Below are 25,306 nucleotides of genomic sequence, written 5' to 3' on the forward strand. Positions count from 1 at the left end.
TATTCATTATGTGATGCATCTGTGTCCTTGGATAACTTGTGACCCATTTTCTAATAGAATTATATTTGCATAATATCTACCTTCTCCATTATTTTCACATCCCTTTTAAGTCTATGTATTATATATCCTAAATACTAGTAATTGTTGGTCATCTATTGGTGTGCACTAACATAAAGACATAGAATAAAGATTCAGTTGAATTTAACCTATAACTTATTTTGTCCAATTGATTATTGAGCTAGAAAGGCATTAAGGTTACTGTCCTTTTCTTTTTATATCTGTGTGACATGTGTCCATGGTGATGATATCGTATGCCTCACTTTTCCTACTGCTGGTGGTAGCCAGACTTGTTCCCTTCCCATACATTTAATGTTTTTGTTGTTGTCATTTGAGAGTTCCATAGCCCAATGTAGCCCAACTAGATATTTTGGGTCTTGTTTCTTGATGGCCATGATATCTTCTTGAATCCACTTTTTCATGTTATAATTGTGCTGCATATGTGCCATTGTTCGCAGATACATTGAATCCTATATGCCACAAAAGTCATGTTGCGGTTGGGTGATCAAGGTTTAAATTCTGTATTTTTGGCCTTTTGGTTTGATTATTTCTTTGGTTTTATGTAATACATATTGGAAGATATTGCAGGAGCCACAATTAAAAAATCCTTTTATTTTTTAATTTAACCGATTCCCTCCTGATGTTTGACTTTCTTTTGAAATCGGGTTTAAGGAAGCTAGCACTAGTAGTTTAATTATGGTGACAGATTTCTGAAATGTCAGGTTGCCTTTTGCTGAAATTCATTGGCTAATGCCTTTATCTGTTACGAACATACTCTGGTATTTTCTTCCTAATGTGTGTCTCTGAACTGCTTTGGGTCTTTTGGTTTTAGAATCCACGACGGTGGTTTTTTGTGCTTTGTTTGATAGCTCCCTTGATTTCCGTTGCATTGCCACTCTGAACAATGTTTTGTTTATTCTTGTTTTTCATATTCCAAGGAGTGAATACAGTTTCTCTTGGTGCAGAAGAATTGACCATATCGAATGCTGTTCATGGTTTGTGCTGGTTGATTCATTTTAGTATGTATAATTGTGTACCTAGGTGACGGGCTTTCTGTAGACTTTGTGCATTCATATGGTCATGAGCTTGAACCTCTTTGCATGCACCACGAAGATGTGTAACAGTTCTTATTGGGCCGTTGAAAGCTACAATTCTTTAGGTTGGATGTTATATGCTAACATTTAGAAAAAAGTAATGAACCACTCGGCCTGGCCCACTGTTCAGGCACCAGAACACAATTAAACTTGAAGAAATACTCAAAGGTAAATAGGAGCGAAGTATTTTTTAAGTGCTGATGCATCGCAAAGATTCACTTGTTTAAAAATACACAATTCACATATTTCATTCAAAAATATTTCTTTTTACTAAAGTAGTGTATAGATAGTGTTTCCTTTTAAGTGTACTTACACATAAATTCCTCATACCAGATTTCAGAGCGATCAACCAAACAGTACAGCCACTCTTCTAGTGTTACCTTCTTGTTTCTGTCTGTGTCACAAGTCCTGAAAGACAGAGGATGAGTTTAGAGGCTCACTCTATGACAGTGGGGGTCAGGAGGTTCACCAATCACTTCCCTATTATTGGGTGACACTATTACTTAATGGGGTTTACCAATCTGCCACTTTTGGACATAGTACATATTCTATGCATGGGTATGTATAAGAGTGAAATTCTACATAAATCGAGCCTCATAGTCCTCCTGTGATGAATTGCCTACGACTCTGCATGAGTACAAGTATTGGTAAATGATAAGACTCATCCCCAAATCACTAATAAACCAGCAGTGATCCCAATCATGAAGGTGAAACATGCACTGCCCGACAGGTACACCACATGTGCCTCTTAGAGTGGCACAGGATCAGTTCAGGCTTTACTCTTCGTGGGGGCATGTGTGTAGCACAGAAGCAGTCCACACAACAACAGCAGTAGTGTGGTACCGAAATAAAGAATGTCCAACTATGATTTTATAAAAATGTGATACTTTTATTAAACTAAAAATACAAATGACTAATCAAAAATACTATAACCCACCACTGTAAAGGAAAACACAGAGAATTCAGGCTTTGGAATAAAAGGGACACTCTGGGTTTGATGACAGGGGTGCATAGTCAATGTTTGAATATTGCAATGTTAAGTCACTGAAGATGTATTTTAATAAATGTAAGAGAGTATGGTTTTACTAGTTTCTAGGATCATTTCAAGCAGGCCAGGAGGAAAACTACTGTTGGTAATTGTATTCTTTGTTGGGTTTTCGCATTGAACCAAGAATCTGGGCACTTTCAGCATCGAGGTGGGTCAAATTTAGGAATCGTGTCGACGAGATCCAGCAATGCAGTGTAGTTCTGCAGTGACCACGGGTTGCAGGTCAAAGATGTTGGGAAATGGCCTATAGTGTCGTATCAGTGGCCTGGGAAGACACAGAGGCCTCCATTGCAGGAAAGTCAGAACTTGCCTTCTGCAGCGAGCAGGCTCAACTGGCTCTACACAGCAGTGTGGTACTGCAGCGGAGATGGCTTGTAAGCAGGCAAGCAGTGTAGAGTTGGATAAGCTAGAAGAATCGATTGACAGGGCGCAGATGTGGAGATAGCAAAGCTTCAGTGTCAGCATCTGTCAAAGGGTTTTGGCCAAATAATTGTAAATCCCTAGAGATCACCATGTCATAACTAGAGATGGCTTATATTTAGATGTGTCGTCTGCCACCAGATGTTGGGGCTCACAATTATATAATTTAATTCAGGGCCAGAATGACTGATAGTGAAAGGCAGATCCTGACTGCTGATCCTTTGGGCGAGGAATACACGTCACTACGTGAGTTACATGTTTCCAACCCGTAAGGTAGCTGCTGAGAGGTGCCACTAGATAAGCCCAGCAAAGTCACAAGGGTGTACTATGCATTTATAGCATGGAGAATTATGAAAACAGAGTCTGATTAGGAGACCTCACTTTCAGAGTCAGGGCTACCCACATGTTTGTATTAATAAAAAGCAAGCTATGTCTATTCCACCCCAACAGATGGCATTCTGTAACAACTTAAGTTGCCTTTCAGTTGGCATCATCTAGTACAAATCCAACATTTACATCAACTGACCAGTACAAAAAAACAACAGCTGTACCAACTTGCCTCTGAAGAAACATTTCACATTATCTGATTGCGACAAATATTGCTGCAAAATTACTCAGCATCAGTACAAAGTTACCCGTAAACGGTACAATTGTGTTTCCACGTTCATTCCTGTTAGCCTCTGACAACAGGGTATCAAACACCTTTATCTTTTGAACTCAGAATTCTCGTTGCATGGCAATTTGACAAATCATTATAATTGGTCTCAGATGAACAATACTGAAATAACTGTTTCAGTTCTCATTTGTATGGGGGGTGGAATTATTCATCTTTATGCCCTGTCATGAAAAGAGACAGTATAATGACAGAGGCAGCAAAAACACACACCGTGGCACTATGTAATTTCCATATAAATAAACAAAAGGAGAAGATTATGATACCAGACACCTAACATTCTCTCCTACAAGAGATGTACCACAATAATAAAGGCTGAGACACCTCTAGGCACATGGCACGATGTAGCACGGCAGGAGATCAGAGAAACAGCACTCTGTGTGAGCGGTAGCCTGTGTGACCACAATAGGGGCCGTAAAACGGATGGCAGTGCCAGTATTTATCTCAAAACCGGTTGTAGTAAGAGGAAAAGTCTGTTTGCTTCGGAGGTGGACGTTCCTTACTAGGAGCTAGATTGCATAATTTGTGCTCTTGTCATGACATTCTGAAGCACTGCTGTGAAATCCTGCACCATTGGTACGATATTTTGCAAAGATATTTGTTTTATAAAACAGATGTCAGTTCTGCACTGGGTACCCACCCCAAATTCAAGTTGTTCTGATTTGTGGATGCAAACGAAAATGTTACGGTACCGTTTTAAAGTAACCCAGCACTAGTGCAATACTGCCCAGCTTCAGTGGAATTTGGTTATCTTTTGTAAGGTCCATAATGACATACATCCCCTGGAATGCAATTCGAATTCACAAACTTTTTTATAGCAGGATATGCCCCTTTGGCGAAAAAGGAAGAGGGTAACTTGATGCTACCACAATAGTAAGCTGTTGGTCCCAATTTTCAAAAAATCACAAACACTTGATTTTAAAAAGTGCACAGGAAACCTTATTCAGTTGCGAATTTTTGCGTGGCTGTGCACAAGCATAAATGATGTGCTGGCCAGCACGCTTGTACAGATTAGTGGCAGGAGCCTGCTCTATTTCTTGCAAAGGCTGGAAGCTTCCACAGCTAGTCACACAATGAACCAAGCCCAGGATCAAAACATTAACATTACCGACCTAGCCTTTCTATAGTATACGGTCAATAAGTACCCGGCAAGGGGGTGTGTGGCAGCTTCCCAGCCAATGGAAAGGCACAGAACGCGGGCGTTACCAGGCGGTAATCCCGCTGCCCTGAGCCTCCTCAGGTTAGCAACCCCCATTTCCTCTCGCCGGGGAATGAGATAGGTGCTTCTAACCCCCCTCCACCATGCTTCCTGACATTTTCCCTCCATCCCCCACACTTACCTATGCTGTGGGAGCGGATCTACTGAAAAAACTTCTCTCTCCAGCGCGTCCGCTCCTGATCTGCGACAGGCCGACATGGAAAGGAAGAAGGGACTACGTGTAGTCCCTTCTGCCCTTTTCATGGCAGGCATTTTGTGTGTTTACTTTTTTTTCAATGGCTTTTTCAATGGCCACCATGGAAAGGCAAACAGACTTTGTTTTCCTTAACCCGGTGGCCATTTTTGTTACTTTTTTTTCTGTTGCGAAAACAGTGGAGCATTTCTGACAGAAACAAAATGCTTTTAGTACTCAATCTTTCGGGACCAAAGAGAACAAATGTTGATGCAAACAATACAAAAGAGGGGTTATCTCAGAGTGGTTGTAATGGGAAGAAAGCCAGAAGACACCAGTCAGTTCAATGAGGTCACCAACAAAATAGTCATATCTAATAAGTAAGCTCTATTAAGGTCTGATTTTCAAGAAAATAGTACTGAGAATATCTAGTGTCAACATTCCGAACAAAATCCATGAGAACCTTCTGGATGATTCTAAATTGTCCCCATGTTCCCGACCCCTCCACAAACCCCACATAAAAATGAATCCATTCCCACTCAATTTGTTGGCATCTGTTCTAACCTTCAAAGGTACGGGATGAGGAGGTCAAAAATAACGTCAAAGTCTCCAAATTGGGTGAAAAATCTTTAATTCAATCTTGTTTCAAGGAATTGTGGCACTTGCATCTCCAAGGTGCAGTTCCCGATATAATGGTACATGCAATTACCACCCTCCCCATCGTCATCAATATGGCTAAAGCAGATCCCAACTACAATCCTATATCTAATCTCTCATTCTCCAAAAACCTTACAGAGGTAACTAGACAGAATTCTTTAAGGCCAGTCATGCTTGAATCCAACTAGAAAAATGTAATCAGTGTTAGGAAATTATACAAAGGGTCCTACTCCTAGATCAGGGCCACATAGTACCACTGATACCCATTGCTTCTCTGAATCATACAACTTGATGACCATGACAGATAGCTCAAAAGTAAAGTATTGGCAGCAGACTTGAGGGCAACCTGTATTTTGCAAATTTCTTTTCAGCAGCAAGACCAATTTATCCTTTTATCTGTCAGGTGTCGATAAATTAAGTACCTAAACATGAGACAATAATAACGCAAGGAGAGGTATGGGTGTAGGGGAGAGATTACAGGGAACTTCTCTATCGAGAAATGGGTAAGGAATGGATGTGCCTTGGCGCCAACCCTGTTTAATCGCTTTATTAACAATCCTTATACCTGGTTGCAAGAGACTGAAACTGAACCACCAAGAAAGGGAAATGTTATGATTCCTACTCTCCTTTTTGCAGATGATGCAGTCTTATTCTTCCAGACAGAAAATATGTTGATTAAACTGCTGAGTAGCTTTGAGAATCATTGTGCAGTGAAAAGGTTGGAAATCAGTATGTTCAAAACCTACTATGGTCTGTGGATCATAACGCCCGCCAAAAGAGGATAGTTGCGGGGGTGCCATCCTAGACATTGTGCAAGTATATGATCATCTTTGGATTTGGCTTTCGGCAACGGGTACTTGAAAGTCTCTGACTGAAATGAGTACGCTGGCTTTAAGGTAAGAGGGGGCGGCATCTTCCAGTTACACCAGAAGATTGGGGATCATTCAGTTTGAACCCCACTTCAAGTCTATAAGATCATGGCTTCCTCAAATGCCCTTCATGCAGTCAAGCTTTGGGGCATGTAAATAGCGGAAAATTAATTTTGTAAATCTTTACTGGGGTTCCAAATATTTTCTTCCAACATAATAAAGTTCAGGGAACTAGATTTGAAACAAATCAGCAAGGTGGCAGCTGCGAGACCAGTTCACCTGTGGCCCAGAGTGTGGGCAGTGGAGGAAGTTACGGTTTATTAAGTCCATCTACAGAAGTTAATGTCCCTGAGGGGTAAGCTATCATTGCCTAGGTTAGCTCGTGTAAAGAGGCTTCTCGGCACTCTGCATCTAAACCATTTTTAGCCTTTACCAAATTAAATTGTGCTGTTGCATCTTAAAATAATTGACTTAGCATCTTGAGAGAAGATTGCTTCAGTGCAATGTGACGTAGTCAGGCAAATCCTTGTTTAAAACTTTATTTTGAGTTGAAGTGTTGTCAGGGGCCGGGGTCACACCTTGATGACATGAGGTTTCTAAATTTGATTGTTACAAGTAAAAGGACTAAAAGTGAAACACTAACAAGTTACATTTGGATATTGCATCTTAAAATGTCTATAGTAAAATCAATTATAAATGTATCATACCTGCAAAATGAAAATGTAAGGAAATACATGGAGTATGATAAAATATACTATGTTTGTGACATGGTTAAGCATTATTATTTAAAAAAGTGTACAATTGCAGATACAATAAAATTGCACTCGCTGTTATAGAATAGTGGACGAATATTTACATAAACAAATACATAGAGCCACTATAGAACAAAATAGAATACTTTAATGCGATGAACAACTATTTAAACAAATGTACAAGTTGGCTGTAGAACGAATAGAACACTTCAATGCGATAACTTTGCTTCGCTATGTTTTGTGATGACATCACAGCATCAATTGAATGCAGAGGGAAGACACCGTTTGTTTGCATCTCCGAGTACGACTAGCCATAGTTATCTTTCAGAGGAGGTAAGCAAACACTCTCTTCTTAGGGAAATCAAGTAGAGGTTGGAGACAAAAGCCTCTACATTATTGATGGCACAAGGTAAGCTTCATAATGTGTTCATGTACATTTAAGAAAATGTTTAAATTATATTCCCATTATTAACTCTCCTAATTCTAATAGTTTTTATTTTAACAAGTTAGCAATTTATGTAAATGAATGGATAGATCTTTAATAAAACATCTATAGGAATACTCAATCCACAAATTCAAAAAGTCTCTATGATTAATAATCAAGGTAACTACCCACATAAATAGACTTACTGACTAATAAGAGCAGATCTATATTAATCTACATGAAAAGCAAACTATTGCACAAACCAAGACTAGCTTCTAATTATCCATTTGTACAAGGAGCAGCTCGAAATGAAAATCTAGGACATCCCCTTCAAGATTAAAACGCGTGTTCTTTTCTTGATTTCTCAAAATGGGACATAATGAGAATCTACTTTAAAATAATAACAATTTATGAGAGCCCTAAATCGTGTTTCCTATTTAACAGCACATGTTCTTCTACTCCAGAAACCAAACCATTTGACTGTACATTGTCACATTGATAAATATCAGTCTCTGCAACTTAATCAAGTAAATTACAACCAGAACAATGAAATAAGGCATGACATTTGTTTGTCTCTAAACAGACAGAAATGTAAAAAAACATAGAATTACTACATTTTTTAAATGGAAGCTATATCACTAATGATCCATCATAAGCACCTCTGTGAATAGATGACCTATTGCGTCATGTCGATGGCACTGGAATCTATTGTTTGACTATATGTATTCTGAAGACATCTAGCATTTGTTTGCAATTGTATGTTTAAGTGTGATATGCCAGTATACATCAAATGTTCTTTGTTTATCTAATTAGTTTGTTTAATGATATTATTTCAACCTTTAGAAAGAACCCTGTAAGGCTTGATACACCTTTCGACTGATATAAGAATAAGAACTATAAATAAATACAAGATTGGAAATATTGATACCCGACTAAATTATATTTTGACTAATGTTTAATTGTATGTAAAGTTGTTTAAGATCACGTTAGTGAATCTCTACTCCTTCGGTAAAAGTAGGTGTTTTGGCAGTGTGGTGGCTCCTGCTAAATCCTAGGGAGTGATGATAAGCCGTCATAGTTAAGAGTAACAATAAGCACTGGACTCAATCGACACAAGGAGCCAAAAATCCACTTTTTCAGATGATTCCTTTTTTTGGGAAGCCCCAAGACAACCGAGGCATCCTATAAAATGATTTGGGGTAGTTTATTTCTAAGGCTTGATGAACTGGCTCTTTCGTCCCCTTCCAGCCTATTTTTTGGACTATGTTTTATGAACTTGTATGGAGTATAATCTGTTATATTTATATATGTATTTAATATTTTTATATTTTAGCTAGTTGTTGGATTTAGAAACTGTGTTCTAGGGATTGTAATTGTGTTCACTTTTGATGTGGTGTAACCGGGATTTTGCTGAACAAATAAAAAAATGGGTTGACTGATAACACCTGATTTATAGCACTTAGAAGTGGGAGGCATTTGTCATGAAGCACTATATAGGATCAAGCATTTGTATTCATATTATTATGTTGCTTTGACTGCTAAGAGAGTAGAAGGGTATCTTGGGTACTTCACTAAGGTGGATTCCTATATTTCCTACTAGAGAATAGCTACCAAATCAGAATGAGGGCCTGAAGATACCTCCGGATATAGTAGCTATCTGAGGTCACGAATATTCATCAAATTCATGCATTTGCACCTACGACACATGATTGACCAGAACCACCTGGATTCCGATAGGTATGAAGACAGCACAGCCACATGCACATTCACATAAAAAGCAAAACCAGGAGCTAGGATAAGATCGAAGAGTACCCAGATAACATTCGAGAGATTTTTTTTTTCTGCAAGCCAGCACTAAAGGATGATAGGAAAATGGACGTCACCTCAAATCAGGACCGTGGCACAAAGCAGTTTCAGAGATGTCAAAGCATGGCTAAACCAGAAGCTATAGTACAGAAACGGAACACAGGTGCAAGTGCAATTTTGTACGGTATTTGCACATGTGAACCAATTGCCCTTGTCCAGGCATATTTTTACAAGGAGCAATGTTGTCCTTGTACAAAAACTGTGCACAATTGCAATGAGCTGGTTCTTTTTCAACGACAGGCCCATGTTTGCATAAAGGTACATCAATGCTAATTTTCTTCTAACGGATCGAGTCAAGGGAATCCCTGAAGAGAAAATGCATATTAGTCATACAAAATGTTTTCAACCCAATAAAGAAGATATACAGTTGAAAATCTGACTTAGACACAGGCAATAGCTCTTGTGCTGAAAAGTTAGCATGAGGCTTTAACAAGTATTTACAATATTAAAACTATGCAAATGGAATGCTGATTCATATTGATTAGCTGGATAAGTGCATAGGTTACTATTTATTAGGGTATAAACTTTTGGCTAAGCCAAGCACCCCTAAGTAGTCAATCTGAACGAGTGTACCTTATGGTGCATGCATTGCCGGTTTGTCTCCACTGAAAGACTCCAGAAGGATTTTGACTGAGGCATTCTTAGATGATGCATACCAAGAAGGTTAAACTCCTTATGGATACCTGCTCTTAGGGAGGCCCTGCAGGTGAGATGTGGGTGCCTTCTGATTAAATGTGAATCAGAGACATAGATGGCCATATTCAATTGAATATATATTTTTTCTGATCAGATCAACAAAATATAAAACACAATTGGCAATAAACACTATGTGCACAAACAAAAATACTATGGCTATCAGCACCTGTTCTGGGGGCTTAACCGGCTGGTTACGGTCCAGGGCCAAAGTTAACGGTCCAAGCAAAGCAGGTGCATTGAAGGAGAAACAGAAAAGTTGAGTAGATGTTTCTCTTTGAAATACCTGCTAATGTGACCATCAAGTGCGAGTGTGCCTTTGCAAGAAGGGAGGATGAAGGGAATTTTTGAAGTAATTAAAAAAATCAACATATTTCTTTCAGATTGTTTGGAAACAAGAATAACTGAGGAAAATCAGTAATATGTCACAAAAAGAACAAGAAAAAGCAATTGATTTGACATTTCAAGTTGGCTTGCTCAATCCACTGTTCAATGACCAAAAAGTCATTCTAGTGAGCTAGGTCAATTTAGCCTGGCAACCTGAAGATAATTAAAGTTAAAAAAGAAGTACACCAGTAGGGTTGGCCATAGTTGCAGGAGTTGAAATTATAATTATTATTGTATAATGCAACTTCAGCAATGTTTGTTAATTAATCACAAGGTACTCAGGTTAATCTTAGTTTAGGCATTGTAATTCCATCATTACCTATTTCTAGGTTCAACTAGAGGCCTTGGATGATCCAACATAGCACATTTTACAGCTAGAGCCAATTATAAACCCTAATCTTAATATGTCTAATATATCCGTTCTGATGCTCAGTGATTTCACAACGCAAGTCCAGCAAACTGCTTCATGTGGGACCAAAAGAAGATGCAAGTATGCACGCTTGCATTGTGTGAAGCCAGTAACTTCTCTCTCATTTCTTTATAAGTTGGACAGTACGACACAAAATGCATGGAGATCTGTAATTCATTTGGGCAAATTTGACAGTGCATTCAAATTGTCACTTCCATGACTTACATCCATACTACATGTTAAATGAAGATGGGTACATTTTAAGCTAATAATCAAATAATGTAGTTAAGGGCGTACATCTATAAAATAATTTGTTGGAGTAGGCAGAAGAGAAAGAATACTGAATACAATCCTGGTCAATGGTGAACACACTACTTATTGCATTCTTAGAGATCAAAGAATGGGGAGAGCGCTACTGTTGTTGTAAATTAATTTTAGTTCGTTTTTTTCTCAAAATATTGGGGAGAAATGGGTTTCATTCACAAAGCGTTTTTCAATAGGAAAATCTAATTGAAAAATGCTTTGTGAATCAGGCCAAATTACTTTTTGTCAATGTGCAACAGTTGTTACTCTGTACTGATAACCTTTGCATTTAAGGTTTGCTTTAATTGTACACTGTGTGAGAAGCCTGAAGGTGTCTGAACCGCCAGTCCCTGGGGATCTGGCTGCCAGATCGCAGCCATTGTTTTTGGATCCAGTTCCTCGGGGTGGACCAGTGCAGGAGGATCACCTGGATGAGAGGTTCTCAGGGAGTGGAAGTGGGACACCGCAGGGTGAGACACAGTATCCCCTTCCTTATAACAACTTTTCCCATTCTACCAATTAGGATACATAGGAACTCAACCTCCTGTCCTTTTACCGACACAGACATTGTTTCACGGACAGATCGCTGCGAGTGACAAGGGACTAACAACAGAGCCATATACCGGACATGTCCCAACACAAGAATCAGGCAGAGTCAGGCTAATACTGATAATTACACACACCTAACTTCCATCACACTTCACCACATGGATAAAAGGCAGAGCACAGAAGCACACTCTGAGCAAGGTAAAACGCACGAGGAAGCAACAATTTCTGAGATGGCAGTTTAATACGAGGAGAAAGATGGCAAGACCAGAAAAAGTTGCAATGAGGAAGTTGCCCTTTGCGTTTTCGCAGGAAAACTGCTACTTTCAAGAGCCCTTGAGAATGAGAAACATAAGACCGGACTTAAAGCTGAAGAAAGGTGCATTGTGTGTAGAAGGTTCCCGAAGCTCTCTCGCATCGATAGCCGTGGCGTGGAGGAGCGATTGCTGCTGTGGTACTGTCCTTGGCTCCCACAACAAAGCAGCACCAGTAAAGTCAGCACAGCCGGTGAGTCTGAGAGACTGATAGCAGATCGGTCTGTGTTAGAACCAAGACTGCAAATGGCAACACTATTTAAAGAGAATCGTGTGTGAAGTGTTGGCGATGAGTCACATGAGTATAATTGGAACTGAAGAAGTAATTGAACCTTGTGATTTAACTTTGGGGGGTAACCCAAGATACTGTATACAGAGTGATTTGGCACCATGTGAGTGCTCAATCGACGGTCTCTGTTAGGTATCTGACTGAGAGTTTAAAATTGTAAACTATAACATTAAAGTGGTCCTGCAACAGGTCAAGTCAAACCCTGTGCACATTCGAAAGTCTTCGATAGCTAATACGAACTATAATTGTTCTGAGCCCGACTGAGGGAGACTAATTTTAAAAGGGACAAGAGGGTTGGGCAAAAAAGCCAAGTGGAGCACTGCGCTTGCAATATTGATTTGGTGTTAGATGGAGGGCAGCAGGTGACTGGGTTGTGTGGGTATATTGCCCAAATACACCACTGTGAGGTCAAGTTCAAGGAGGAGTGTTTCCAGTCTCACTGCGCCAACACATACAAAATTGAGACACTGCTTAGTTTGCAGTTTTATTAGGTGAGTATGGTACAGCGTTACACGTGTTTCGAGCAACACTGCTCTTCCTCTGAGGCTTGTACATAAAAATTAAAATTAAATTAAATATTAGCCAACCATATACGAGGTTGTAAAAGTAACAAAATTAATAACGACAAAAAATGAATAAAAAATAAAAAATAATAATGAAAGAAAAGAATAGTCATGTTTCAAAGCAACCATATAGTGATAATGAATAGATTCAAGAATTCAAGATGTACCACGGGGCAGTGGGGGTGATATGTCACCCGATTTTTGAAATAAGTCGGTCACATTTATGCCCCCATTTTGTATAGAGGCGTGAGTTAAATTATATAAGACAAACACATTTTAAGTCCAAAAGTTAGCGGGAAACATTGTCCATGCATAGCATAAAAATTAGTACATTTTAGGTAAACCCACAAATACATTTGTGTACATTTAGCATTGTTGACCAAATAGTAAGAAAACCCACCGTATTAATGTGGTAGGTTCAAGTGGCATAAACAATTTAGAAACAGGGTTGGAGAGTTGAGAAGGAGCGGAGGATAAGAGAGAGACAAAACAATAGGAAAACCGTTAGTGCATGATTGCAGTGTGTTCCCAATGACCATAAAATGCAAAAGTTCGATTTGATTTAAAAGCTTGATATTAAGTACCTTGGGTTGATTGTTGAACATACGTGATTACGTGTTGTAGATGTACTGAAAAGTACGAACCTAAAGTGGATAATACTGATTATAGCATTGGTCGTAATTAATCAGTTTAGAGTTGCTAAATTATGCAATTAGAGATAATTAGGGCATACCTTTTTATATTCCTCGCAATTGCGGAAAGCTACCCAATTAGTATATCCGACTGTAGATGTAACATAACAGTTGATCGGCATGAGTGTTCCATTGGGGCAAAGCCGTAAAGGAAAGAGAGGTAGATCATTAGGTTAGAGCGCTAGCCGCTTATCTAATTACAGGCAAATAGGCATGCGAACACATATTGGAGGGTGTTCTAGGGACCGGCGAGAGTTACTTACCCTGGTGGTCCGAACTGAACGTGTCTATCCCCCACGCATGCGCTGTGCGAACTGTTGTTTTTATTGAACTGCTTAGAGCTGTACACTCCAAAATGGTCGAACCACACCTAAACCCATGTTGGCCATCTTGGAAGGGTTAAATTGCTGTGTCTTTGAATTGTAAAAGTGATAAAATAACGCCTCGCGCGAAATAGTAAGTGATACTACCAAAGCCTGATATGTTATATCTCATTTTGACAAATGTCCAACTCAAAATTATTATTGTAAGATAGCAGAATTCTACATGGTATTCCAATATGAATCTCAGGTTGCCATGGAGACCGAATGCATCTCACCAATATGGTGATGTAAAGTGTTATAGAGGGCTTAACTGAAAAAAGTATAATTAAAAAATGTGTATTCCTTGAAATATAAATGCATTAGGCAACTAAGAGGCCGACTACAACCTTTGACAAAGGTGATAAGGCAGACTCGCTCTCTACGAAATTGGTAGATTCCGTGTTAATGTATCAAGGGGTTGTTTGTCAAAAACTTATTGCCCGCTCCTGAACCTTATGTACAGCAAGTGCTGAAATTTCATATAATCATGAAATTCGACCGAATTAAATAATATTAAGTGCAAGACACAAACGCAATTGAATATAGAACCAGACCAGGATAGACAGTAAGAGGAGAAACTTGAACCTGAAATAAGCAATAGTAGAAGGGCTTTCTATATAGTCTGAATGAATTATATAAAACATTATGTTTATAGAAAAACAGCAAGTTCATGGTCCGTGTTCAGACCCTCAATTACTGTTCTGTATTGACAAATAAGACGTGCTTCCAATCGACGAAGAATCAGAGTAAGGTTACCGCCTCTCTGCGGTAATGTCACTTTTGCAAGCCCTATATATCTGATGTTTTGTTTAAGGTCAAGCTGATGGAATTTCTGCCAGTGTGATGCTAGCGGGAATTTGGCATCCTGGCTGGCAATGGTCGACAAATGTTCACGGATTCTGGTCTTGAGGGGCCTGATCGTACTCCCAATATATTTCTTGCCACAAACACAAATGATGCAGTAAACCGTGTATTTGGTGTTGCAATTGATAAAAGACTCAATCCGATGTGTTTGGCAAGGATTAAACAAAACATTATTAGTTTCTAATGCATATGGGCACATGGAACAGCTACCACATTTGTGAAAGCCTTTGAATTTGTCTTGGTTGAGCCATGTAGTTTGGCGATCTTCATTAGGCATGAATGATGGGCTGAGTAAATTTTTTAGAGTCCTTCCTTTACTGAATGTAAAATTAGGAAATGGGTCAATCCAGTTACTGATATCCGTATCCAAATGCAGTAAGTGCCTGTTAGGGTTGCTTTCTCTTAGTGTGTGTTTGAGGTGTGTTTGTTTGTTGTAGGAAAGGAGGTGTTAGGGTTGGCTCTTATACTTGCATGTGTGCTGAGCCAGGATTGATGTCACCATCAGAATGTAGGCTGTGAGTCTGGAGTGTGAGATTAGAATGTTTGGGGTTGAATGGGTTCTAACCCAGGCAGTTAGATTATGTGAGCCTGGGTGGTGGGAGCCAGTGGGCTCCTGTCCCTTTCCTCTTTATCTCCTAATGACTTGTTGACATCTGATCCTGTAACCTAAGAAGCTAATAAAGTAACCACTATGCGTACCTGGCCTGTGTATCCTGAGTGTCCCTTGGAGTGAACCCTATGACCAAGAGCCGGTCATAACAATTGGCGACGAGGATGGTCCAAGGTATGGTGAAGGAGGACCTTGGAGTGGACACCAAGTGAAGCAAAAGGAGATACAGGTACCTGTGTGATGTCATGTGAGAGAGGAGAAGAGACTCTGCTGCGGGGGGTGCAGGCAAGAGGACAAGTGAATGAAAGGAGAGAGGGAGAGACCACTGCCCCCCATAGACTGTTTGCGCCCATCACCCAGGGCTGTTTGAGCCAGTCTACCCAGGGCTGGAAGGGACAGCCTGTCAGAGGAGACCCCTGGGAAGAAGGTAGAGTGCCCTCTTTGAGGCCAGGAGTCATTAGAGGCTGTCCAAGAGTCTGGAGAAATGGAAATCACCCAGGGCTGTTTGAGCCAGTCCACCAGGCTGGAAGGGACAGCCTGTCAGAGGAGACTCCTGGGAAGAAGGTAGAGTGCCCTGTTTGAGGCCAGGAGTCATTAGAGGCTGTCCAAGAGTCTGGAGAAATGGAAAGCACCCAGGGCTGGAAGGGACAGCCTGTCAGAGGAGACTCCTGGGAAGAAGGTAGAGTGCCCTGTTTGAGGCCAGGAGTCATTAGAGGCTGTTCAAGAGTCTGGAGAAATGGAAAGCACTCAGGGCTGTTTGAGTCAGCCACCAAGTACTTCTTTAGTCTGCCCCCAGGGCTGTTGCAGGCGGCCACCCAGGGGTGTCAGAAGCACCCTGCCCCATGGAGCCTGGGGCAAGGATGGCCTGTTGGAGTCTGCCAGGAGCAGGCCCCCTGGTACATGAGGAGACATTGGCAGGGTTGCATGAGGCTGCCCAAGTGTGCCACCATTTCCTGAGTGACTATGCCAGCATTATTTAAAAAGGGGAAGTGTAATTTCCATGCCAAGTAAGCGTAATTGTGCCTTTTATGCACCTGGAGGCTAAAGGTTTTAATGAGAATAGACGCTATGCTGATTTGGTCTGAGGTGGGGACCATGCAATGAGAAAATGGTTACTGTTTGGGTTTGGGTATGATAGTAGTTTTTGGGGATGATTAGTTTATGCTTGCAGAAGAAATTTTGGAGTTTCATTTAAAAGTAAAATGTCATAATGGATTGAGCATCGATGTGGCAAGCAGTGACTGAAGAGTACTGTTGTGCATTAGTAGTGAATTACCATGAGAAGTATTAGTGAGAATGATGTTGCACTTAGAATAGGAGATGCATTTTATTTTAGATGTAACCATTTTGAGGCATTGCAGGTTGGTTTTAGAGTTGGCCCCAGTTGGCAACATGCACGTTTAGGTCTCATTTAAAGTTGGTTTCCACATTTGTGTTGTGACAGGGGTTGTGTGTGAGTGGCACATATGAGGTTGATTGAGGTGGACAATCAAAGGGTGTTGATCCTATTATGCTTAGTATAACATTTTGAGGCATTTTAGCATATTAGGTTACCTGTTTAATGGTGACATGGACTTTTAGAAAATGTGACTTGGATGTACTATATTTCAATGTTCTGATCATCCTAAGACTATGTTTTGCTTGTGTGTGTGTGGTGTGAGATTTGTGATCTTAAAGCACAATAAGAGTGATGTTGGTCATTAATGGTTACCACAATCTTTGAGTCATTTCAGCATTTAGAGTTGCCCATGCTTTGGCAACATGGACTTTTAGGAAATGAGATCTGCAATTTATAATGTGATTATTGATGTGTCATTGCAATGCTTACTATAACCATTTTTGAGGCATTGTAGGCGTGATGTTCTGTTTGTGCGTGTATGGATGTGCAACCCATGATGACTGCCAGAGTGACTGCAGCGCTCCTTAGCAGTTAACATTCTATGCCGGGGTTGTCTGTATTTTGAACATCCTGTGTTTGTGTGTGTGTTGTAGCAGTATGTGAATGTTTTAGTGTTGGTGCATGACCAGTGTTGGGTTTTGAAATTTTTTTTTTATTGTTTTTTTGGAATATGTTTTAATTGATGTACATGACCAGGGTTGGTCAGGGGACTCTGCGGAGTTGGAGGTGTTTGGTGTTTAGAGGCCCTGTGGGGTTAGTGATGTTACTAGTGGTAGGCTAGTATAGAACCTAGTTGGAACTTTGATTAATTGGTTAGTGACTCTGAGGGGTCCAGAGGTACCTAGTAGGAGACTAGTACCATAAGCTTTGCAAAGCTGTGTTTTTGTGATGATTGGTGGCTCTGAGGAGTTCACATGAAACCTAGTGAAGCTTTTATGTTGTTTTGGATTGTGGCTCTGCGGAGCAGTCCAGAGGCATCTAGCAGGGGACTGGTGCCTGAAGCTGTGTGAAGCTTCTATGTTGTTTTGAAGGTGTCTAGCTCTGCGGAGTTTACTTAAAGCTGTGTTTTTGTGATGATTGGTGGCTCTGAGGAGTTCACATGAAACCTAGTGAAGCTTTTATGTTGTTTTGGATTGTGGCTCTGCGGAGCGGTCCAGAGGCATCTAGCAGGGGACTAGTGCCTGAAGCTGTGTGAAGCTTCTATGTTGTTTTTGAAGGTGTCTAGCTCTGCGGAGTTTACTTGAAGCTGTGTGAAGCTTTGATGTTTTTGGTGACCCTGGAGTTGTTAAGGTCCAGGGATTGCTTGGAATTCTGGAGATGCAAGTTACATTGCATTTAGTGTTTTCTTTTAACTTTAGGTGACTTTTGGAATTGTTCTTGAGTCCGCTCTTGATTAATTTCAGAAGCCTGGCAACGTTTCATCTGCAGCTGTGTTCACTTTGGGGTGTTTATTTGGTTTTGAAGGGCTCATTTGTCTGGCCAACATTTGTAGCGTTATGCTGGTGGTGGTTGTTTAGTGACAGCTGGTTGCGTTTCTTTATTGGTGTGATGAGGTGAGTGACTGGTGATTAGGTGTGTCTGTGTTGCTTGAATTTTCGAATGGATTTGACAGCGGCATGAGTTGTGACTGTGGTTTATTGGTGACCCAGGTAGATTGTTGGGTTGTTAGTAAGTATCTTGCGCAGTTATGACAGTACCTGGTTTTTCCCGGTTTTGGGAGTTAGTACTCGGAAGTGGCAGTCCGAGGTTCCTTTGTGGCAGAGAGGAACGGAAGGAGCTTTGTGTTTGGTTGGTCTTGGTAGTGTTGTGGTTTGTTTGCCGAGGTGGGTGGTTAGTGCTCGAAAGTGGCAGTTCGAGGTTCCTTTGTGGCAAGCGGGAACGGAAGGCGATTTGTGATGTTTTGATTGGTTAGGAATGTTAGTTGTGGCGGCTGGGACTGTCATAGGATGTTAGTTACGCCTGTTTGTTCAATCTCTGGGGTTAGCGGAACTCTGCTGAGAGTGAGGTGTGTCTTGCTGTTGTGAAAGTGTGTGTTGTTCTTCATGCAAGAGGAGGAGGTGTTAGGGTTGCTTTCTCTTAGTGTGTGTTTGAGGTGTGTTTGTTTGTTGTAGGAAAGGAGGTGTTAGGGTTGGCTCTTATACTTGCATGTGTGCTGAGCCAGGATTGATGTCACCATCAGAATGTAGGCTGTGAGTCTGGAGTGTGAGATTAGAATGTTTGGGGTTGAATGGGTTCTAACCCAGGCAGTTAGATTATGTGAGCCTGGGTGGTGGGAGCCAGTGGGCTCCTGTCCCTTTCCTCTTTATCTCCTAATGACTTGTTGACATCTGATCCTGTAACCTAAGAAGCTAATAAAGTAACCACTATGCGTACCTGGCCTGTGTATCCTGAGTGTCCCTTGGAGTGAACCCTATGGCCAAGAGCCGGTCATAACAGTGCCAGTGTCTCTTCATGATGGAATGTAGTATATGATTATCCGAATTGTATCGGGTAATCAGTCGAATCTTGTCTGGGCCTTGTCGACGATTCGTTTGTTTGGGACGAAGTAAGGTATCTCTCTCTAACGTACTGACTTGACGGGCTGTGGCAGCTATTTTTCGTTGGTTGTAACCCCTTTGTAGAAATCTATTTTGTATTGATTGACTTTCAAGGTAATATTCATCCAACGTTGTACAATTCCGACGTGCTCGAATCAGTTCTCCCTTGGGTATGTTTGAAATCACATGTTTTTTATGACAACTGTCAGCATGCAGGATTGAATTAACTGAAGTAATTTTCCTGAAGGTTTTGGTTGTAAAGCCACAGTCCGAAATGCAAATAGTAAGGTCCAGAAAGTCAATAGTAGTGGAGCTGGAAGAGTGAGTGAATTGTATGCCCCATTCGTTTGAATTAAGCAAGTTCACAAACGCATCTAGTTGTTCTAAATTACCTGTCCAAAGCATAAACACGTCATCTATATAACGCTTCCAAAGATGAATATATGAGGTGTAGGCATGTGTGCAAAACACAAATTGCTGTTCAAAATTGTGCATAAAAATATTGGCTAATGCTGGGGCAAAGCTAGCGCCCATAGCAATCCCAATGAGTTGTTTAAAATACACATCATTGAAGAGGAACACATTGTTCTCCAAAGCAAACATAATAAATTGCTTGAGCATTTCAATATGCACATAGTAAGATGCTGAGGTATTACGGAAAATGTATTCCACACTTTGAATAGCCATATCGTGTTTAATCGATGTATATAGTGATTTGACATCTAATGTCACCATCAATAAATTTTGTCGAAAGGGTAAGTCTTTTAGGATTTGTAAGACATGCATTGTGTCTCTAATATATGCCGTGGTGGTAAGCATGGCAGGTAACAAACATTGATTGATGTATAGCGCAAGGGGTTCCAAAACACCTCCTCTTCCACTCACTATTGGTCTGCCTTCGGGTATACTGGTATACCCTTTGTGTAGTTTAGGCAGAAAGTAAATGGTTGGCATAATTGGACCATCTGAAATTAGAAATTGTCGTTCAGTATCTGATAGTACTCCTTTCTTGTGCCACTCTAAGATCATTTTGTTAAACTCTAATTGAATTTGGCGAATAGGATTAGATGGTAGCTGTAAATAGCAGCCTGCCTGGTTAAGGTGAGCAAGTCCCATGGTGATGTAATCTACCTTATTCATTACCACTACGTTTCCGCCTTTATCTGCTTCCTTAATGATAAGGTCCTTATTTTCTGCCAGTTCCCGAAGAGCAGCACGTTCCGCAGGGTTTAGATTCTGTTTCGATTTATTCTTGAAAGAACTTGTTTGTTTATCAATCGTAGAATGGATATCTTTAATAACTGCTTGATAAAAAGTGTCAATGATGTTATCTTGAGCAAACATTGGTGTGAATTTGGATTTTGAACTAAGTTCTTTAATCGACAGATTCTGTTGATCTATGTCAAGTTCATTTAAGATATTAGAGATAATTGATTCTGACTGTATGTCTGCATCTTCCAAGGTCATGAGAATATGTGTATTAAGCATTGTTTGAAGCGTAATATCTGATGGAACTGGTATTGATGTTTTAGGTTTGAAAATTTTGATCTGAGTGGCAAAGAATTTTTTAAGTTTTAATTTGCGAATGAACTTAAAGATGTCAATTTGAATATCCACAAAATTGTTGAGCCCAGATGGTGCAAAAGACAAACCTTTATTGAGCACAGCATGTTCAGCAGTAGAGAGACAATGCTTACTCAAATTGCAAACAAGATTCAGCGGTTCCGGTTCATCATTTGTTGTTGATGATAGGCTCTTGTCATTCTGCGTGGCGCGGCAGGGGCGTTTCCGCCGGGGTTGATTGCCACCCCTGGTGCCCCTTGTGGTATATTTGGGGTTGTCATATTGTCAGCAATAGGTGTTTGAAATCGGACTGATTTTTTGTTTGCGGTGGCCAGAAGTGCTTGCCGATTTCCCTTTTTGTACCGTTTGATTTGCTCTAAAAAAGCGTTCACGATAGTGGGGGGTCGTGACATGTTAGCTTCTTCAGTTGAAACTTCAAATTGGTCTTCATTAGGCTCGATATCTGCATTGTTAGTTACACTTTGTTCCTTGGATACATTAATAGGTGCTGAGGTCTCTGTTTCACTGTCCGGATCCGAACTGGCAGCAGATGACGCTACACTGTTGGATCTGGATCTGGACACTTGATCATATTTAGGTTGATAGGTGTAGACCCTGTTGTCTCTATAGTCACGGTCATCTCTAGAGAACTTTCTTGATTTTCGTAGTTTGACTTCATCTTGATGTTTTCTTAAAATGGTATACAGTGTCTGATAGTTTTTATCTACAGTTGCACTGGGGGCATCGAAAAGGTTAATTGCTTCCTTCAACTTGTCAATTTCAATGACAATCCGTGTGTGTTCCCGTGTTGCATGCTCAATTAAGAGTTTCATCATATTATTGGAGCTTGTTTCTAAGTTGGTTTCCCATTCTGAGATTAGATCTATATCAGATGAGTCTTCAAAATCCGGTAAGATTACGATTCTAAGACCTCTTGGTATTTTCTTTTCACGTAAATAATGGGTAAGTGTCGTTTTCTCCCAGAATTTGTTAATTTCTTTGATACTGAGCTTCTCAAGTTTAACAAAAAGGGAACGTAGGTCCGTTGTTTCTTTGTTAATTCTTTTAAACGGGTTCAGTGTAAAACTACACTTACCCATTATTTACGTGAAAAGAAAATACCAAGAGGTCTTAGAATCGTAATCTTACCGGATTTTGAAGACTCATCTGATATAGATCTAATCTCAGAATGGGAAACCAACTTAGAAACAAGCTCAAATAATATGATGAAACTCTTAATTGAGCATGCAACACGGGAACACACACGGATCGTCATTGAAATTGACAAGTTGAAGGAAGCAATTAACCTTTTCGATGCCCCCAGTGCAACTGTAGATAAAAACTATCAGACACTGTATAACATTTTAAGAAAACATCAAGATGAAGTCAAACTACGAAAATCAAGAAAGTTCTCTAGAGATGACCGTGACTATAGAGACAACAGGGTCTACACCTACCAACCTAAATATGATCAAGTGTCCAGATCCAGATCCAACAGTGTAGCGTCATCTGCTGCCAGTTCGGATCCGGACAGTGAAACAGAGACCTCAGCACCTATTAATGTATCCAAGGAACAAAGTGTAACTAACAATGCAGATATCGAGCCTAATGAAGACCAATTTGAAGTTTCAACTGAAGAAGCTAACATGTCACGACCCCCCACTATCGTGAACGCTTTTTTAGAGCAAATCAAACGGTACAAAAAGGGAAATCGGCAAGCACTTCTGGCCACCGCAAACAAAAAATCAGTCCGATTTCAAACACCTATCGCTGTCAATATGACAACCCCAAATATACCACAAGGGGCACCAGGGGTGGCAATCAACCCCGGCGGAAACGCCCCTGCCGCGCCACGCAGAATGACAAGAGCCTATCATCAACAACAAATGATGAACCAGAACCGCTGAATCTTGTTTGCAATTTGAGTAAGCATTGTCTCTCTACTGCTGAACATGCTGTGCTCAATAAAGGTTTGTCTTTTGCACCATCTGGGCTCAACAATTTTGTGGATATTCAAATTGACATCTTTAAGTTCATTCGCAAATTAAAACTTAAAGAATTCTTTGCCACTCAGATCAAAATTTTCAAACCTAAAACATCAATACCAGTTCCATCAGATATTACGCTTCAAACAATGCTTAATACCCATATTCTCATGACCTTGGAAGATGCAGACATACAGTCAGAATCAATTATCTCTAATATCTTAAATGAACTTGACATAGATCAACAGAATCTGTCGATTAAAGAACTTAGTTCAAAATCCAAATTCACACCAATGTTTGCTCAAGATAACATCATTGACACTTTTTATCAAGCAGTTATTAAAGATATCCATTCTACGATTGATAAACAAACAAGTTCTTTCAAGAATAAATCGAAACAGAATCTAAACCCTGCGGAACGTGCCGCTCTTCGGGAACTGGCAGAAAATAAGGACCTTATCATTAAGGAAGCAGATAAAGGCGGAAACGTAGTGGTAATGAATAAGGTAGATTACATCACCATGGGACTTGCTCACCTTAACCAGGCAGGCTGCTATTTACAGCTACCATCTAATCCTATTCGCCAAATTCAATTAGAGTTTAACAAAATGATCTTAGAGTGGCACAAGAAAGGAGTACTATCAGATACTGAACGACAATTTCTAATTTCAGATGGTCCAATTATGCCAACCATTTACTTTCTGCCTAAACTACACAAAGGGTATACCAGTATACCCGAAGGCAGACCAATAGTGAGTGGAAGAGGAGGTGTTTTGGAACCCCTTGCGCTATACATCAATCAATGTTTGTTACCTGCCATGCTTACCACCACGGCATATATTAGAGACACAATGCATGTCTTACAAATCCTAAAAGACTTACCCTTTCGACAAAATTTATTGATGGTGACATTAGATGTCAAATCACTATATACATCGATCAAACACGATATGGCTATTCAAAGTGTGGAATACATTTTCCGTAATACCTCAGCATCTTACTATGTGCATATTGAAATGCTCAAGCAATTTATTATGTTTGCTTTGGAGAACAATGTGTTCCTCTTCAATGATGTGTATTTTAAACAACTCATTGGGATTGCTATGGGCGCTAGCTTTGCCCCAGCATTAGCCAATATTTTTATGCACAATTTTGAACAGCAATTTGTGTTTTGCACACATGCCTACACCTCATATATTCATCTTTGGAAGCGTTATATAGATGACGTGTTTATGCTTTGGACAGGTAACTTAGAACAACTAGATGCGTTTGTGAACTTGCTTAATTCAAACGAATGGGGCATACAATTCACTCACTCTTCCAGCTCCACTACTATTGACTTTCTGGACCTTACTATTTGCATTTCGGACTGTGGCTTTACAACCAAAACCTTCAGGAAAATTACTTCAGTTAATTCAATCCTGCATGCTGACAGTTGTCATAAAAAACATGTGATTTCAAACATACCCAAGGGAGAACTGATTCGAGCACGTCGGAATTGTACAACGTTGGATGAATATTACCTTGAAAGTCAATCAATACAAAATAGATTTCTACAAAGGGGTTACAACCAACGAAAAATAGCTGCCACAGCCCGTCAAGTCAGTACGTTAGAGAGAGATACCTTACTTCGTCCCAAACAAACGAATCGTCGACAAGGCCCAGACAAGATTCGACTGATTACCCGATACAATTCGGATAGTCATATACTACATTCCATCATGAAGAGACACTGGCACTTACTGCATTTGGATACGGATATCAGTAACTGGATTGACCCATTTCCTAATTTTACATTCAGTAAAGGAAGGACTCTAAAAAATTTACTCAGCCCATCATTCATGCCTAATGAAGATCGCCAAACTACATGGCTCAACCAAGACAAATTCAAAGGCTTTCACAAATGTGGTAGCTGTTCCATGTGCCCATATGCATTAGAAACTAATAATGTTTTGTTTAATCCTTGCCAAACACATCGGATTGAGTCTTTTATCAATTGCAACACCAAATACACGGTTTACTGCATCATTTGTGTTTGTGGCAAGAAATATATTGGGAGTACGATCAGGCCCCTCAAGACCAGAATCCGTGAACATTTGTCGACCATTGCCAGCCAGGATGCCAAATTCCCGCTAGCATCACACTGGCAGAAATTCCATCAGCTTGACCTTAAACAAAACATCAGATATGTAGGGCTTGCAAAAGTGACATTACCGCAGAGAGGCGGTAACCTTACTCTGATTCTTCGTCGATTGGAAGCACGTCTTATTTGTCAATACAGAACAGTAATTGAGGGTCTGAACACGGACCATGAACTTGCTGTTTTTCTATAAACATAATGTTTTATATAATTCGTTCAGACTATATAGAAAGCCCTTCTACTATTGCTTATTTCAGGTTCAAGTTTCTCCTCTTACTGTCTATCCTGGTCTGGTTCTATATTCAATTGCGTTTGTGTCTTGCACTTAATATTATTTAATTCGGTCGAATTTCATGATTATATGAAATTTCAGCACTTGCTGTACATAAGGTTCAGGAG

At 40.1% G+C, this 25,306-nt stretch overlaps 1 protein-coding gene across 1 annotated transcript in view; it reads right to left on the reverse strand.

The window, feature by feature from the left end:
• The window catches only part of LOC138472757 (SPARC-like), a 659,099-nt gene that overhangs the window by 121,098 nt on the left and 512,695 nt on the right, over positions 1 to 25,306 (reverse strand). The window contains exon 8 of the mRNA XM_069611089.1: positions 1,465 to 1,559. Coding sequence (XP_069467190.1) covers positions 1,465 to 1,559 — 95 coding nt within the window. The remainder of the gene's footprint in view (positions 1 to 1,464; positions 1,560 to 25,306) is intronic.

The sequence above is a fragment of the Ambystoma mexicanum genome, chromosome 8, assembly GCF_040938575.1.
Source record: "Ambystoma mexicanum isolate Mex_15411 chromosome 8, UKY_AmexF1_1, whole genome shotgun sequence".
NCBI lineage: Eukaryota > Metazoa > Chordata > Amphibia > Caudata > Ambystomatidae > Ambystoma > Ambystoma mexicanum.